The 16,553-nt window shown below is 38.0% G+C and overlaps 1 protein-coding gene and 1 long non-coding RNA gene across 2 annotated transcripts; one reads left to right on the forward strand and one right to left on the reverse strand.

Annotated features, from left to right (window-relative positions):
- Nucleotides 1-9,424: 9,424 nt before the first annotated feature.
- On the forward strand, nt 9,425-12,086 carry LOC114821534 (uncharacterized). The gene is made up of 2 exons (XM_029094065.2): nt 9,425-9,895; nt 11,838-12,086. Exons 1-2 carry the CDS (start codon nt 9,608-9,610, stop codon nt 11,949-11,951), a joined length of 402 nt encoding a protein of 133 aa, XP_028949898.1. The 5' UTR covers nt 9,425-9,607; the 3' UTR covers nt 11,952-12,086.
- Nucleotides 12,087-14,425: 2,339 nt separating this feature from the next.
- LOC139190560 (uncharacterized) lies at nt 14,426-16,088 on the reverse strand. The gene is made up of 2 exons (XR_011574865.1): nt 15,622-16,088; nt 14,426-14,631 (listed from the first exon to the last, which is right to left on the reverse strand). It is a non-coding gene; the product is annotated as an uncharacterized lncRNA (long non-coding RNA).
- Nucleotides 16,089-16,553: the final 465 nt, after the last annotated feature.

The following is a 16,553-nucleotide window of genomic DNA, read 5'->3' on the forward strand; positions in this document are numbered from 1 at the left end:
AAAGAAAAAAAAATATTGGGATTTTTTGCGGCTTCACGCCGTGTCACCACCACACGCCGAGCCACGTTGGTTGGCCTGCAACCTAGCCTGTTGAGCAGCCGTGACTGGATGACGTCGTTTTGACGTCTAGACCAACAATAACAGCCCTTTGGGCTTGCTACGCATACATCGACAATCAGGCTCTTTGGCCTAGGTAGGGTTTCCACAGGCCTAAAGCCCTTAGCCCATTCCAGCAGGCCTGAAGCCATGCTGGGCTTGTACTTGCACCCTGGCCCACTTCCAGCCAACATGATGCTTGCTGGGCTTTATCTATACACACATGGCCCGCCTACAACAGCCCATATGCTGCTATGCTAGCCCTTGCGTCTTGGCCCACTTGCCAGCAGCTTCTAAGCTGCTGGGCTCACATTACTCTGGCCTTAAACCAAAGCCAGCTTATGCTAGGCTTTGTCCCGCACCAGCCCAAGCCAGTGTAAGTTGGGTTTGCTTCCATGCGCCTGTTTTTGGCCCAATTCCAGCAACTTTGAGCTAGTGGGCTTATCCCAACCCAATGCCAATTTTTGGCATTCCTGCTTCATAACCATACCCATTTAATTTTTGGGACGTTTTGGTTAACGCTAATTAAACTATAATTCACTTGTCACTTGACCTGCCGCCAATTGAAGCTAATAAGACCCGCATGTCATTATTTTGCTTCCACGATCGACCCCGTATGGTCTCGATCTATTGAATTAATTAAAAGTAACCAACAATCCATTAATCTGACAAGACATCCAAAATTATTGGCCCAAATATCACTTTTAGACATTAATGATTCCATGCACTTAAGTACTATGCAATTTAATACATGCCAATTTTAATTGTCTTTTAACGAATTGTTTGAATTGGTTAACGGTTGTAAATACAGGGACCAATTTGGCAAAATTAAAAATATAGGGATTAAATTAACCGAAAGAGTAAAACGCAGAGACCATTTTGACATTTAAGCCAACATTTTAATTGTGTATATCAAAATTGTTGCATTCCTATTAGATTAGGAATGTGATTACGTAAATCCTAGTATATCTTGGAATGTATCTTATATTCCTATTAGGAGTAGATTACTTATTAAATGTTGTAATCCTAAAGGGTAAGGAATTAACCTTTCTTACTACTATAAATAAAGGCACAATGGGGTGGAATAACACACCCCCACAATTACACATCTCTCTCTTCTTCTCTCTACTATTGCCACACCTTTCTCCCTCTATGGCCTCCATAATTATTCAGTAAATTATGCATACAACACGTTATCAGCACGCTCTTGACGTTGCGCTAACAAGAGAATTTATTCTTCAATTAGGGGAGTATTACGTTTTAATCATTCTTCTTATGATTAATTAATTATTTTATTGAATTGATCTACATGCTATTGATTCAATTTAATTTTTTTTTTGTTGAATGTGATACAACGCATTGGAGATGCAATTCCGGCTTTATGAGAAGGATCTTCTACAAATTCAAAGGCTCTTGTTATTTTCTGCCAATCAGGTACGATTAAAATAAAGTAAGATATTTGAAACGACCATGAAGCATGAAAACATTTCCCATGATGCATGAACCCCCTATGTTTATATTTTCCTTCCAATATATATATTGTATATGTTATATTTTGTCAATATATATATATTTGTTTCATGCATTACACAATTTTTGCTATGTGGAATATGTGAGTCAATGTATAAAATAAAATTAGAAGCAAATCTAGGGTTTGTATAACCCTACCTATGTCGAAAAACAAAAAAAAGGTTTTGGGCATCGTGCGGCACCACCGCCGCAACACCCATCGTGACCTGTATGGACCACCACTGGCTTGAAGCCCAGTCGAGTTGATCACACGGTAGCACCCTTTGGGTTTGCTTCACTGACCCATATTTCTTTTTCTTTTTTGCCCGTTGTCCCATACCTGCCCGCAGCCTGCAGCAATGTGTAGCCCATTGGGCTATGTCACATGCCTCGGTCCACTTCCCGTATCACAAGTCGTATGCCCGTGTGGTTGGGCTCCCATGCGAACCCACAGGCCAGCAAACATGCTGAAGCCTGAACCTGTGCCACCCCTTTTCAAGCCAGCCTTCAACGGCTGGGCTTACCCCCTGACCTGTGGCTTGCAGGCCACCCCCAAGCACCCTTTTTGCTCACGACACCCAACCCAAATATTTTTGGGCTATGTTTTCGACCCGATAATATTATTCTAATATTATTTTTGCTTCTACAATCGACCCTGCATGGCCCGATTTATTAAATTAATTAAAAGTGACCTACAGTCCATTAATCTGATAATGAATCCTAAATGATTGACCCCAAGATCACTTTTGGACATTAATGTTCAATAATTTATTTTTATACTTTGAACCGTTGACTTACTTTCGTAGTCCCAAAGCTCTCACACTTGGGTTCCCGAAGAACCTCAAATCCACTACACGTAGTTGTATATTGCATTTTGTGTTCTTGCAGGAACCTCTCTTTTATGAACTAAACATTCATAAACTAAATTGAACCTGTTGTTTCAAATTTAGTGCCTTTGAAACCTAAAGTTTTCATAAAACAATACACTCATGCAAACCCGACGTTTTTTCATGAAAACCATGTCTTAGAACTCAAATGTTCTAACTTTGATGCTTATGGATGATTCATTCCCATAGCACCAATTACAATCTTGTTCCTTCCAATTCAGTGGATTATCGAACCGTAACAAATTCGATTTTCCTGATTTGGACGTTTCTAAGAGAAACTACTTTATGTGGGGTACAAGATGTGAAGCTCCACTTGACTATCAAGAAGCTGAGAAACCATTGAAGCCAACAATGGCAAGGAAGAGCTGAATAAGCCTCCGTCATGATCTTCATTCGAAGACTTATGCCAGAAGCATTACAAACGGAAATACCTCACGAATTAGGATTCCATGGCTCTTTGGCTCACTTCTATGAACTGTCTAATCATGAAAGCCATTACCTAAAGCACACCATGATTACGTCCATGAATGAGTACAATTCTGAAGTTTATAAATTCGATTGAATTTTGACTAGAGAATACTTTTCTCATCCTTCCATGTTTCTAACTCGCTCCTGAAGTAACAAATGTAGAAGCGGAAGTTTACCAAATTTTCCTATCTGATTACTACCAAAAACTTATGGTAGAATCAGGGCCTACCAAGGTGTGGCATTATGCCCGAAGCATGATCATTGACACTTAAGACCTAAAACTTCAAGAATAAAGGATAATATTCTCGAACCTTAACCTTGCAGAATCTACTTCCGTATCGATGGAATAGACTATTGGTTATGCACATGTTCGTGCCCCTACCAATGTTGTTGAGGAGTACCATTCTAGTAGTCAATATGTGAGACTAATTTTGCTCCACCATACATCGTTGCAAGAGTAGAATTTTGACATGAATGACCTTGTTGCCCGAATCCACCCTAGTAACTTTGGTTTACTTTGTGAACATTTTTCCATGTTCTTGGATTCACGTTTGGTGTATGTTTTACTTATGGATAATCTTATTATATTGTCCTCGAATATGAGTTAATTGAATCATGTTTCTTAATACATGTGACCGATTCAATTAAACACGTGATTAGGTAAGAATGTGAGGAAGTTAGTTGTCTGGATAAATGTGTACTACGCACACTAACTTTACACCTAAATCACATATCTAACAACGACTTCAGGTCTATCCAACCTGATTAAGAGCATTGGCACGCTCCTCGTTGTATGAATGGTACTGAATCACCATTTAAGGGACCTTAAATTCTCCTTGACATTGAGTTTTTAAGGATATTCGAGTTGACAATGATCATAAATGAAACCACTGACGAAAATAGAGTGAAATATCTTTGTACTACCTAAAAAAATGAGCCTGAAGCTTTGATTGGGGGCCAATGAGTTGTCTCTCAACTGGGACCACGCCATATGTGGCCGGCCTAGAGTCAGGTGATTCGAGCAGTTTACTTGTTTTAGCACGACTTTTTGGGACACTTAGGTCGAACAATGATACTACAACGCATCTCCTAACCCGAAGTAAAGATCTTGTGCCTACAAGCACACTTTGCCAAAACCCGCTCTTTTTGGGAAATTTGATTTCTAAATCATCCCTAGCAAAGATACAAAACGACTCTTTTTTTCACAGTGGATTTAAGGGAATATATGTGGACTAATCCAACCAAAATGCGGACCATATAAATACTTATGGTTTTGGTTAATGAATTGACAAACTGGTCACATGTTTGTCCATACACATTATTGCTAAACTCATGGCCGATTAAGGGTTTGTTGGAAGTATGCCCACAAAGCCACTCATTTGATGTAATAGCTTTTGGAATACTTATTGTATTAAACTATTATATGTTTAATGAAGGGCAAAGCTTATTGTTAATCACTATTTATTGTATCATGTGTTTAAGCAATAAGGGAATCCAAGGAATGTATTTGATCTAAGAGAGAAGTGATTTAAGTAAGGTAGATTAACGAGACCTTTCTCTTATGTTCATTCCTAAAACGTTCATAGCCATAGGATTGCCAATTGGGCATTAACAATCCTCTAAGGTTAGTATGTGTTATGTCAACTCAAGCGTGAGTATGACTAGTCTCAAGTCATTTAGTGTTGGACACTAAGACAAACACATAGGTGCTTGAAAGAGTAATCGAGTACACTGAACAACGATCAAAAGAGAGTTCGAACATACATGTCATGTAAGAACTTGTTAGTTGCAATATGCAAAGTAGTCATTTGACCTGAGGCATCATAGATGTCTAATGGTTAAGTCTTTGATCTTTGATCATGTCAAAGGCATTCCATCGAGAGTGTCCACAGCAATGTTGGGGTCAAGCTATTTAGTCATGTAGGCATATGAATGCACAACAAGGGATCTCTAACCTTCCATGGTAGAAGGAGAATACTCTAAGATATGATTCGGGAGTCTTTGGCCAAAGCATACGAATATGACTTAGGAAGTATGTTCTAAATCATATTCAATTGAATCATATAAAGAAGTATCACATTGGATAGTAGACTTGAAGCAAACTATCATTCAAACAATGTGATTAAGACTATTGTATTAGAGAATGATCGTATTGCATTGTAATTGTAACTGGATAGGTTCTCCAACCACTTCTACTTAGCTTGGGTAGCCATGACATACTGTTAGGTGTCACTTATGGTTTGTGGAAGCCCTGAAGATTAGCAAACACTAATCTTCAACAAAGGGAGAATTGAAATGTTGTTTCAATTCACAATCGATCGTTAAGAGTAACAATCGCCCACTACCTCGCTAATTAGAACCTAATGGATCGTACACCGATTAAGGGTGAAAGTGAAGAAATATAAATGAGATGGATAAGTGATTAAATGGTTTAATTGAGAATTGTCAAGATTAATTAATTAGTTAATTAATTTTACAAAAGGTTCGTATTTGGCTTTTAAGTTGGTTTTGGGTTTCGGGGCCCAAAAGTGTTTTGGTCCACAAGGCCCATTATGTTTAAGTTGTATGACAACTAAAACAAAATGGGCAATTAGCCCAATAACAAAGACAAGGCCGGCCATAAGGGTGAGTGGATGCAAACTTGAATTAATTACAAGTTTGCCACTCAAATGTGATGTAGTATAAAGTCAACTTTATAGCTATTTCTCATTAGGGTTTTCTTGAGACAAAGAAGAGAAACATTTTCTTTCTTTTTCTCTACAAGGAGGCAGGCCACATAGAGAAGATATAGCTAGCAATCTTTTCTTCTCTAAGTCATCCATTTCATCTTCACACCTCATCCTTGGTGTGGAGACTTAGAGACACCAAATCTTTGGTGTTTTGGAGATCTTTTCCTCACATCCTTAAGGAGCAAAGGAGTATCCAAAGGAAGAAAATCACAAGGAAGATCCAAGGAGCTATGAGGTGACTTGAAGGCCCTCCACTTGGGTGAATCCCTTGTGTAAACAAGGATGAGCTTCAAGGGTAATGAATCTCTAAAACCTTCTTTCTCTTTAATGTTGTTTAAGAGTCTTGTGGTTCACCATTCACTAGGCTTTGAAAGTCATGGGTTTTAGAATTGTTTTTGAATGAATGCCTACTTTAATGTGTTAATAGTTTGCATATGTGTTCAAATATTCTCACATGTTCTTAGCTAGGACAAAATTTTTCCTTCAAGGTTCACCACCCTACTTTTCCCTTAAGGTCCAAAAAACTGGATAATGCCAGAGAGTTTATATCAACGGTTTTCGATAAAGTATTGCATGTATTTTAGGTTTATAATTGAACATTGAATTCTCATGTTCACTTCAAATAGCTTCGCCTAGCGATCATAAAGCGCAATTTAAAAAATCGCCTGGATTTTGGTAAATGTACCAAGTTTTCAGTTTCTGCCTATGGCTATGCAATCTTGTACATAGCTATGTTGGTCCGCCTTAAGGCCCATTGCCACCTAACCTATATGACGTTACAGTTGGTTACTGGGTACGAACCTGATGATTTTCGTATTTACGCATTTGGGTGTGCATTCCATGTGCCAAATTGCATTGCCGTAATGTACTAATATGGGTCCTCAAAAAATGATGTGTATCTTTTGTCGTTCATGATTCTCCTTCACACTAACTCTCTTCGAGTCCTTGTATGCAATCTCTTTACTGCTCATTTACGGGTTGTCACTTTAATGAGACAGTCTTTTAGTTGTTAGGGGGAGATAAGAACGTCAAAGTTCCTGTAGAACGACACGAATTTGTGTGGATATTGCCCACTATGTCTCATTTCGATCCCCGTACTGCACAAGTGTGATAAGCAAGTGCGATGAATTCTAGATTTCAGAATGTTGCTCCATACGCATTTCTCTAATTTAGCTAAAGCGACGAGATCATATACCAGTTGCAAACATGCCTGCAAGGATAGACGTACTTAACGGACGTCAAGTTAACATCCCTAGATGGTGTGCCACCCCTATTGGACAGTTTGGACGCCCCTATTAGACAGTCCGGTATACCAGCGGATAACCAATCAATTTGTCTTGGCCTAGAGCACGACAGATCATTCGATTCATATAATTCACTTCCCTAGAAGAGGAAGACACGGCACAACAATGAATCCATACTCGATCACTATCTCAAATCATTTCCATCTCATGAGATTAATCCGGATTACTCCCGAGACTTGAAGTTCTTGGTCCAGTATACTAGTTTGGATGAGCTAAACGGAATTAAAATGAGATTACCATCGATGGTGTTTTCACTTATATGGTAGCTACGAACATAAATGAAAAACGACGATATCGAACCGTGTTCCGTTGATTAAGTGACAATGTATAACTGATTGGACAACTAAAGTTACAATTCAGGTCAAAATCCTTACCAAAGTGTGTATTGGACATGTCGTTCCTACACTGCCCAAGGTAACCCCATTGTGTTACAAGTGGGAAAGGAAACGTTATGAGATGAATGAAATAGTGCGATATGATGCACACCTTACGGCGCAAGGTTTTTTTCAAACGTTTTGTGATTGATAGCAGCATGATGAAATGTGGTTAGTCTTTTCTCCATGAAGATATAGATACGGAGATTGACATGTAAGTTCCCAAAGAATTACATTGACTGGTTCAAATAGTTTCAAACCATGGAACACCCTCTTAACTTGTTTTGAGACATTCACTACAATCTGACGGAAGTGGTATACCCGTTTAAGTGATTATTTGATCAGTTAGGGATGAATTATGCCCTTGCGTGTTAAACTATAAAGTCTTATTCTAAATTACTAAAGTTACAGTTTATGTCGTTGACATGAATCTCACTAAGATTCCGGAAGAGCTTGAGAAAACTGCCTCGCACCTGAAGATGGAATTTAAGATGAAGGATTTTGGGAAAACTTGTTTATGCCTTAACCCGAAGTTGAAACATTGTTCTGACGGTATTTTGGTCTACCAGTCAAACTCCACCCTGAATGTGTCACATTTGAGTATACCTTTGATCGTCCATACATTATATGCAAATGAGACACTCGAAGAGGTTATGGAATTCGAAATTCCATATCTAAGTTCAACTTTGCGCTTCATTGTACTTAGTTCGTTGTATTTAGACAGGACATCTCATTTGCTGTTGATCTTGGTAAAAATGCAGCACCGTGACTACATGCATCCACTGAATTGGTATTAAAGACCTACTCTGAAGGTACTACGGGGGAAAATCCCAACACATCTCAGCGGATCCAACCCCCTGATCCTCGAAATTATGTTTGCGTTGTTTGTTATGCTGACGCATGTTACTTATCAAACCTGCACAAGGCAAAATCCCCAAATGGTTATGTCTTTACTGTTAAGGATATCGCAATATCTTGGAGGTCCACGATATGACCTTAGTTGCGAAAATCTTCTAATCGTTCCAAGACTCACCTTACTTCACTACACCACAAGTGAGACATGGTTAGGAGTTCTTGTTAAGCATATTCGAAATACTTGCTGTGTTTTCATCCATCGTTGAGTCCCGATGACGATCCTTTAAGACTATGCTGCATATATCAACCCGACCAAGCCATCATATATCAACGAAGTCAATGCAAAGACATATTGCATCTACATCTACATCAGCAAAGCATGAGGAGATTGAAGTCATGCAAGACGATCCCAGACAACCTTGCCGACCTCTGCACAACATCAATGCCGAAGTCAACCTTTTAGAAGCTTGTCCGAGGAATTGGTATGCCTAACTATTCATATGCAATGCTTGTAGTTTTTATTTGGAAGTTATGTCAAACTTAGGGAGAGTATCTAGAATAATACTCAATTGATCTTAATGCAGTATTTTCCCTTACGATTAGGAGCATTTTTCCCACTGGGGTTTTGCTACCTAACTAAGTTTTAACGAGGCACCCACCCATCCTAGGCTGATCATACCCTTGTGAGCTCTTTTACTTGCGTCCAAAAGGCATATAGTTTTGACTTAATGCAACTTCTCACTTTTCTCCTTAGACTATGAGTTTTTCTCCCACCTTGGGTTTTACCACAGTAAGATTTTGTGAGTTTTATTTTTTTATACATTCTTCCGTTGATTTGAGACTCGCATTTGCTCATTGTGCTGACGACTTCATCAATTCTACTTGCTTCATCATTGAAGACCTGATGCGCCATTTACTTGAGTATTTACACATTCACGGGGGAGTGTTGCAGTCCTATTAGATTAGGAATGTGATTGTGTAAATCCTAGTATATCTTGGAATGTATCTTATATTCCTATTAGGAGTATATTACCTATTAAATGTTGTAATCCTAAGGGTAAGGAATTAATCTCCATTACTACTATAAATAAAGACACAATAGGCATACCCCCACAATTACGTCTCTCTTCTTCTCTCTACTGTTGTCGTACATTTCTCTCTCTATAACCTCAATAATTGTTCAATAAATTATGCTTACAACAAAAATGGTAAATGTTCCTTTTTTTTTCTTTTTCTTTTTTTTGGGTCGAAACACCGCATCTGCTCGTTTTCAGCATCTAATAAAAAGCGGCGTTTTCAACGTCTCATGAACATCGCCACTCTGCTCGTTTCCTCCGCCGTTTACAATCCAAACCCACATTCAGAATCGCCCTTTCCGTCCCAAAATGGCAGAAAACACAGAGATTGTAATCAAAGAAGACGGCCCAAAAGGACCCAAAAACTTGTTCTCACTCTTCCCCAAGTTCAAGCTTCAATTCCCCTTCCTGAAGCAGGAACCGGAAGGCGTCGTTGTTGCAGATGAGCCAAGGAAAGCAGACGAAGGAACTGAAAGCAACATTCAGAAGCCGGTGGTTGTGAGTTTCCCGAAAGCGCAAGTTGCGGCTCCACCTCCCGTGGCGGTGGAGTACGAAGAGCCCATAACGAAGACTTCCAATCCTATTATATTCTGGCAGGCATGCCTTTTTTTACTCTAGTTTATTTTATCTTCTTGATTTTTTACATGATTTTTTGTTATTTATTTTTATTTGAAATTTGGGTTTTGAGTTATGATTGTATTCTTGATTTTTTACATGATTTTTTGTTATTTAGTTGTATTTGAAATTTGGGTTTTCAGTTATGATTGTATTCTTGATTTTTTAAATGATTTTTTGTTATTTAGTTGTATTTGAAATTTGGGTTTTGAGTTATGATTGTATTCTTGATTTTTTACATGATTTTTTGTTATTTAGTTGTATTTGAAATTTGGGTTTTGAGTTATGATTGTATTTGTATGTGGGTTGGTTTCTTGCATCCTCTTATCTGAACATGAATTTTTTGTTGATCAAATTTGAATTTTTGAAGAAAATAATTTATAGGGTCCAAAAAATGACATATCATGTTGTGTGAATCAGTAAAAAAAATTGGATAATCATGATTCATGCTGTATGTTTGAATTTTTGAGTGCCACAAACCTATATTGAATAGGAAGAGGCCGAGTATAAGAGTAAAACTACACAAAAGGGGTTTGCGTTGCTGCACCGAGAAAGGGGTAAAGGGAATCGTATAAAAGTATTTTAGTTCTTTTTCGTAGCCATCCCTACATTTCGGTTGTTTGTTCTTACTGTTTGTTTCAAAACACAAATTTTTAGTAATTATTAACTTGATGATGGTCTGGTTAGTTCTGGTGACTGCAATTAGTTGCTTAGCTCAGTGAATGTATGGCATTTTGAAGGAGGGGAACTATGGCAAGGCGAAGAGATCATTTTACAGTGGATTGATTCGAGCTTGTGGTCTTTATCTTGCGAGAGTCCCAAAAGGATTTCAAAAGATTAACATGGATTTTCTTTTGAAGTTTGGTGATGACATGGCCATCTCCACGTGAACAATGATCATTTTAGAATAGTGGTCATAGTGTCTCAAGCTGATTCCTTTGGTATAGTTGAAAAAGATAAGTAGGGAAAGTTGTCATGGAGATTTAGGTGGGCTGCTGAATATGACGGATTAATTCAGGAGATATGACATTACACAGATATAAGTTGTCCAAGTCTGTGGCATTGCTAATCGGTGAGGTAACAATATCAGTCAAAAACTCTGTGGTACTGGATGGAGATATGTTAGCAAGATGATTTGTGTTGATTGTTGAACTAGAATGTTCAACCTAGCATTCCAGTGTCTTGTCGAATGTAATTAAATTAGTTCCTGGCCAGATATTTTTCTCATGAGGAACGAAGGGACTTGGAACATTAGTTTGTTAAAGATTTGATAATTGTGAGCATCCTCTGAATCTTTACATCTAAAATCTTCCACTAGTTATACTACTGTATCATATAGAAGCTGTAAGTGCTAGTTTGGGGTTGCTGTGCTTATAAAAAATCCACTTCAAAATTTTGGACTAATGGGTTAAGTTACGATGGGTAGTTCATTGTTTTGATCAAGAAAAGCATTCATATTTTGTTTTACAAGGAAATCGCAATTGTATGGTTCAGGATTCTCTCTCTCTCTCTCTCTCTCTCTATATATATATATATATATGTGTGTGTGTCTGTGTGTGTGTATTAATATATTTGTAATATATTATATATGTCATGAGCATACAATTTACATGATCGTCAGACTTGCTTATGGTGCATGGGTACTCTAAGGCAGTGTTGATTTTGTATGTTTAAACATATGACTCCAATCTTGATAGCATGCGAATCTCTGTCTTGAGATGATGTAACAAAAATTATCCTGGTTGGCACACTAGTTGCAAATTTTGTAGTTTTCTCTACAAATTTGTAGTTTAGTTCAGATTTTTAATAATATGATTCTCAATAGTTAATTCATTGGGTACGAAGTTGTTGGCTTTCTGTTCATTACTTCTCATGGACTAGCCACACCTAGTTTTCTTAATGATTTTGCTTTGTCTACTCTCAGCTTTCCGCTCTTGGAGGGTATCTGGTTTTGAGGTGGATTTGGGCAAGATGGCAGGAAAGAAGGGATAAAAAGGACGGGTCTTCGGATGACGAACGATCTTCTGCTGATGAATAGGTTATTAATATGTTTACAACCCTTGAAATATTGCACATCGAAACTGCAAGTTACTATCTGGATTCCTTCCTACTGTAACAAAATCAGTACATGGAAACTTGAGTGTGCTTAGTAAAGAAAGTGTTTTCCCTTTCACTTTCCAGTCTTGACTTTGTTACTGCTTATATGATTCACGACAAGTTAGTAGATCCGTTCATCGTTTTCCGGGATGCGGAAGAGATGATGAGCCGATAGAATGTATACAAGACTCCCTATCCTACTTAAAGCACAAGAATGCCAAAATTATAAAAACATTTAAACGTTTGGGAGTGCAAAACAAGTTGACATAGCATCAAAAATAGGACTTTCACAGTATTGGCACACCGCTACCGTGATGCTTTTTCGCCAATGATATAAGGATGGAGCGTCACAACTTTTCGTTCACATGATGTACTATTGGAACATGACACTGTGGTGACATTGAACCTGTATCATATAAGTTGTTTTTCATAAGTCCCAATTTGGTGGTCCGGTTTTTATCTCTATCATGTGATTGAGTAGTCTGACTCTTAACTGTCGGAGGGATATGCCTTCGTACAACTCCCAAGTATTTTTGTACTACGCAACACCAAAGAGTTTTCGATGACATGCTAGTCCCCTTTGACGCTATCTTTGGAGTATTGATGGTCAGCGTTGCAAAGGGTTTTGGTATTTCTACATTTTGTTTTTACAAAAATCTTATTTTGGTTGAAAAGGAGAATTAAAAGCATATTTAACGGTAGCTAACTTCATCTAGCAGTTATATGCGTTTTTAGTTTTTTATTTTTTATTCTTAAACATGTTTTTAAGTCTTTTTTTTTTAATCTAACGACTTAGTACTATGGTCTAGTGGTATTTCTCTTTACTTGTAAGTGAGAGGTCTTAGATTCGATTCTCGCCAAGGACGAATTTGAACCACATTATTATTGCTAGCACATTTGAGGTTTAGCCCACTCCCCACACCCACATTAGTGTAGATAAAACTAGCTGACATTAACATGCCTTTCAAACTTGAACCGTTGGATGTACTCTGGTGTTTGACCTTATTATGAGAATTAGCCCACTCCCCCCCCCCCACCCCCATTAGTGTAGATAATATCGTTTGTTAAAAAAAAAAAAAATCTAACGACTAGCTGACATTAGCCTACCTTTCAAACTTGAATCGTTTGATGTACTCCGGTGCCTGGCCTTGTGAACAAAAAGATGCGGGTGCATACTAGGCCCATGAACAGTTTGGCTCGTTCTTATTTTGAGGGCCAAATATGGCAAGCCTAGTACTAGTAGCAGATCCAAGATTTGAACCTTTGAGGGTGCGTTTGTTGCACCAGACTATTTCGGACTGGACTAGCTTTAGGAACTAAGCTGGACTAGCTTGGCTTGGACTAAGTAGGATAAAATTAGTGAAGTGTTTGGTGCAGTATTGGACTATTAGGGACATTGTATGGCCCCGTTTGTTTGGCTTCACTAAACTTCCTTGGACTAGACTGGACTGTAATCCGGTGTTTGTTTCACGCGAGGACTACGTTTAATGAAACTCGCTTAGACTGAGTCCAACTAACAGCTTCGCTACAGGGTCTTAGCGAGACCCCCCCCCCCCCCGAAATTGGGCGGACTACTAAGACCACTCTACGCTTCACTCATACCCGCTTCGTCCTCCCATCTACCTCTTCCTCGCGTCCCACAACCCATTTCAAACCTAGATCTTGCAAAATCCGAAACAAAAAAGCAACAAAATTTCCTAAGGTTCCCTTTTTAAAACCAGATCCAACTCTCAAAATTCGAATCCAAATAACCCAAAAAACCAAAAAAAAAAAAAATTGCAGTGGGATGAGCTTGAAAATTTCACCCAGAAAACCCAAACCAGATCCAACCCTCATCTTCTGCCTTCGAGCCAATCACACATGCACCTCGCCTCCGTCAATCTCTTTCTTGCTATGTGTTTTGATTTTAAGATTTGCAACTGATTTTGTGAGCAGAAGTGAAGAGGCAGGAGGCGGAGAGGAATGAAGAAGCATAGAGGATTTGCTTTGGAAATATCGATTTGTTCTTCAAAAAATAAAGGTTGTTCTTCTAAAATAAAAGTAAAGGCAGCAAATGAAACATTAATTAGGTTTTTAAGAGTTAAATAACTACAAATAATATTTTAATATTTGTTGTTTTTATACGCAAAAGTAAATAAATAATAATAAAAAATAATTAGTATGTAGTTTAGTCCTAGACTACACCAAACACTTCACTATTCTTATCCAGTTTAGTCTAGCGCAAGACAGTTCAGCTTAATCCTTGATGCTAGTTCAGTTCGAGATAGTCCGGTGCAACAAACGCACCATATATGTCCTAAACTAAAATATTTTTTTTTTACTAAAAAAACTAATTTAAATTTTATTTTATATTTTTACTTCTCAATCCATCTGTCGCACTCTTCACTCAACAAAATGCCATATGAACACCGGAACTTCACAAACACAATCCATTCAATCGATTGTTCAAATTGATAGTCTGAAAAAAAATGCATTGTTTCAATTGCTTAACCTCCAAGGACAACATTTCTCTGTAAATCGACCAGCCCGAAACTCATCAAGTTTACGAGGAAGCCACTGCTGCAGTTCTTCATATGTCACCGAGTGTTCTACTGAACGTTCATCATCTTACAGATTCGATTCTACTCAACATAGAGGACAAAATAACTCAATTTCGATTCAACTCAAGTAAACGTTAAAAAGTATTAAGACCCAACCAATTCCAAAAATAATGGTGAAAACTTTAAGCAAATAATCAACAATCACATTGGAAATATAGAGACATGTTGCAGAACAATTAGTGAGGAATATCAACATTTCTTCCACAAGTAGATTAGAATGTCAGCTAATTGCAGAACAATCAGTGAGGAATACCAAGCAACCTGATAGAAACCATTTAGAACAGCCATCCATAAACAAATCTTGCAGAAAAATAAAATTAGAATAATTGAAAAGGAAAATCATAAAATAAATTCTCAAATGTCAATACCCATTTCAGATCAAACACCTTGTATTTTTCAAATGGAACAGAGACAATTAGGTTGCCACACACCACCACCACCACAAGTGAAAAGAATCTTCCCACTCATATTTCCAATGGAACAGAGACAACTTGACTACACAAATTCAAATCTCCAATCTTGAAACTGAAAACCTTCTTATTGCGTCATTGCATCTAAGCTTTATTATACAACATGCTTTCAAGTGTTGGCATTAGTAAAAATCCTTCAAACACTCATTGCAGCATCAAAATGCATAAATTCACACACGCTTATGCTTCAAAGATTCATATCAGCATCGTATCAGGAAAAAAAACCCTTCAAAGATTCATATCAAATCAAAGAAACGAATGACAAGATGAAAATTCCCCAAATTTGAAGGAAATTCACACATTGAACACGAAAACACGGAACGGAAGATATCCCTAAAACCCAACCACAATTAGAGTTGTAAATTTCAAATCAAGCAAAATCGAAATTACGCAAATTAAGATGGCAATCCAATCCACTAACCCATCAACTAAACATTTAAGAAATCAAACATCACAGAGAAATCAAAACAAAATTAAACCCTTCAAAGTCAGATCAACGAAAAACACAAACGAGAAAAAAAAGTGAAGAAATTGAGCTGACCTCTGAAATTCCCATTTGAATCCTCATCAGCTCACCCACCGTCATAGCCCCTTTAGGCTTCCCAGGACCCAGACCTGACCGACCCACTCTTCTTGGAGCTGGAGCCCGGCGATTTGAACCCCTACCTTCTTCATCTTGTGGGCAGCCGTGGAAGCAGACGAGCGCAGTCTGCAGCGTGGGCTAACGGAGTCGGCGAATCATCGGCGGTGGGTGTGAATGTCAAGTCGTCGAGAATCATACATTTCCATCGATGGATGTGCGGCAGGCGGCGATGAAGATCTCGTAGGTGGTAAATCGGAAGTTGGAGTCGTCGAGCTTCTCTTTTCGAAAGAATCAGACCCCTTTCCAACGGTTACTGGAATTGACCTTTCGCTTGGCGAAGCGAAGAAGATGAGTCTTAGCAATCCTGATGTTTCCCACGTCTAAATTTGTTTTGAATTTTTTATATAGAGAATAAGGTAAAAAGAGTTTGAAAAGAGGGGATGAAAAGAAATGATAATAGGAGAAAGAGAGAATCCTATTCTTTCGCTAAGATCATCTATATGGCTGTTAGTCGAGGCGAGTCCACCCTAGTACCATTAAAAGTAGTTCCCATGTAAAACAAACATGGGATTACGCAAGAGATTAATCCAGTCCAATCCAAAGAGACTTAGTGAAGGTAAATAAACGGGCTTGAGAGTCCTATTGTTAAATACAAGTATTTTTTTTTAGATAGGAATAGAGTGCGAAGCGCAAAACAAAAAAAATTCAGTTTATTCACTTGGTGGACTTGTTGTGCATATGTCAACAAATATTGACATATGCTGAAACAATTTGATTAGTTTATTCACGAGCAAAAAAAAAAAAAAATCAGTTTATTCACTTGGTGGACTTGTTATGCACATGTCAACGAATATTGGCATATGCTGAAACAATTTGATTAGTTTATTCAC

The sequence above is a fragment of the Malus domestica genome, chromosome 02 (genome assembly GCF_042453785.1).
Source record: "Malus domestica chromosome 02, GDT2T_hap1".
Classification (NCBI taxonomy): Eukaryota; Viridiplantae; Streptophyta; class Magnoliopsida; order Rosales; family Rosaceae; genus Malus; species Malus domestica.

Coding starts and splice junctions, on each gene's coding strand:
- LOC114821534 (XM_029094065.2), top strand. CDS start 9,608: ATGGCAGAAAACACAGAGATTGTAATCAAAGAAGACGGCCCAAAAGGA. Junction 9,896..11,837: donor ATCCTATTATATTCTGGCAG/GCATGCCTTTTT, acceptor GTCTACTCTCAG/CTTTCCGCTCTTGGAGGGTA.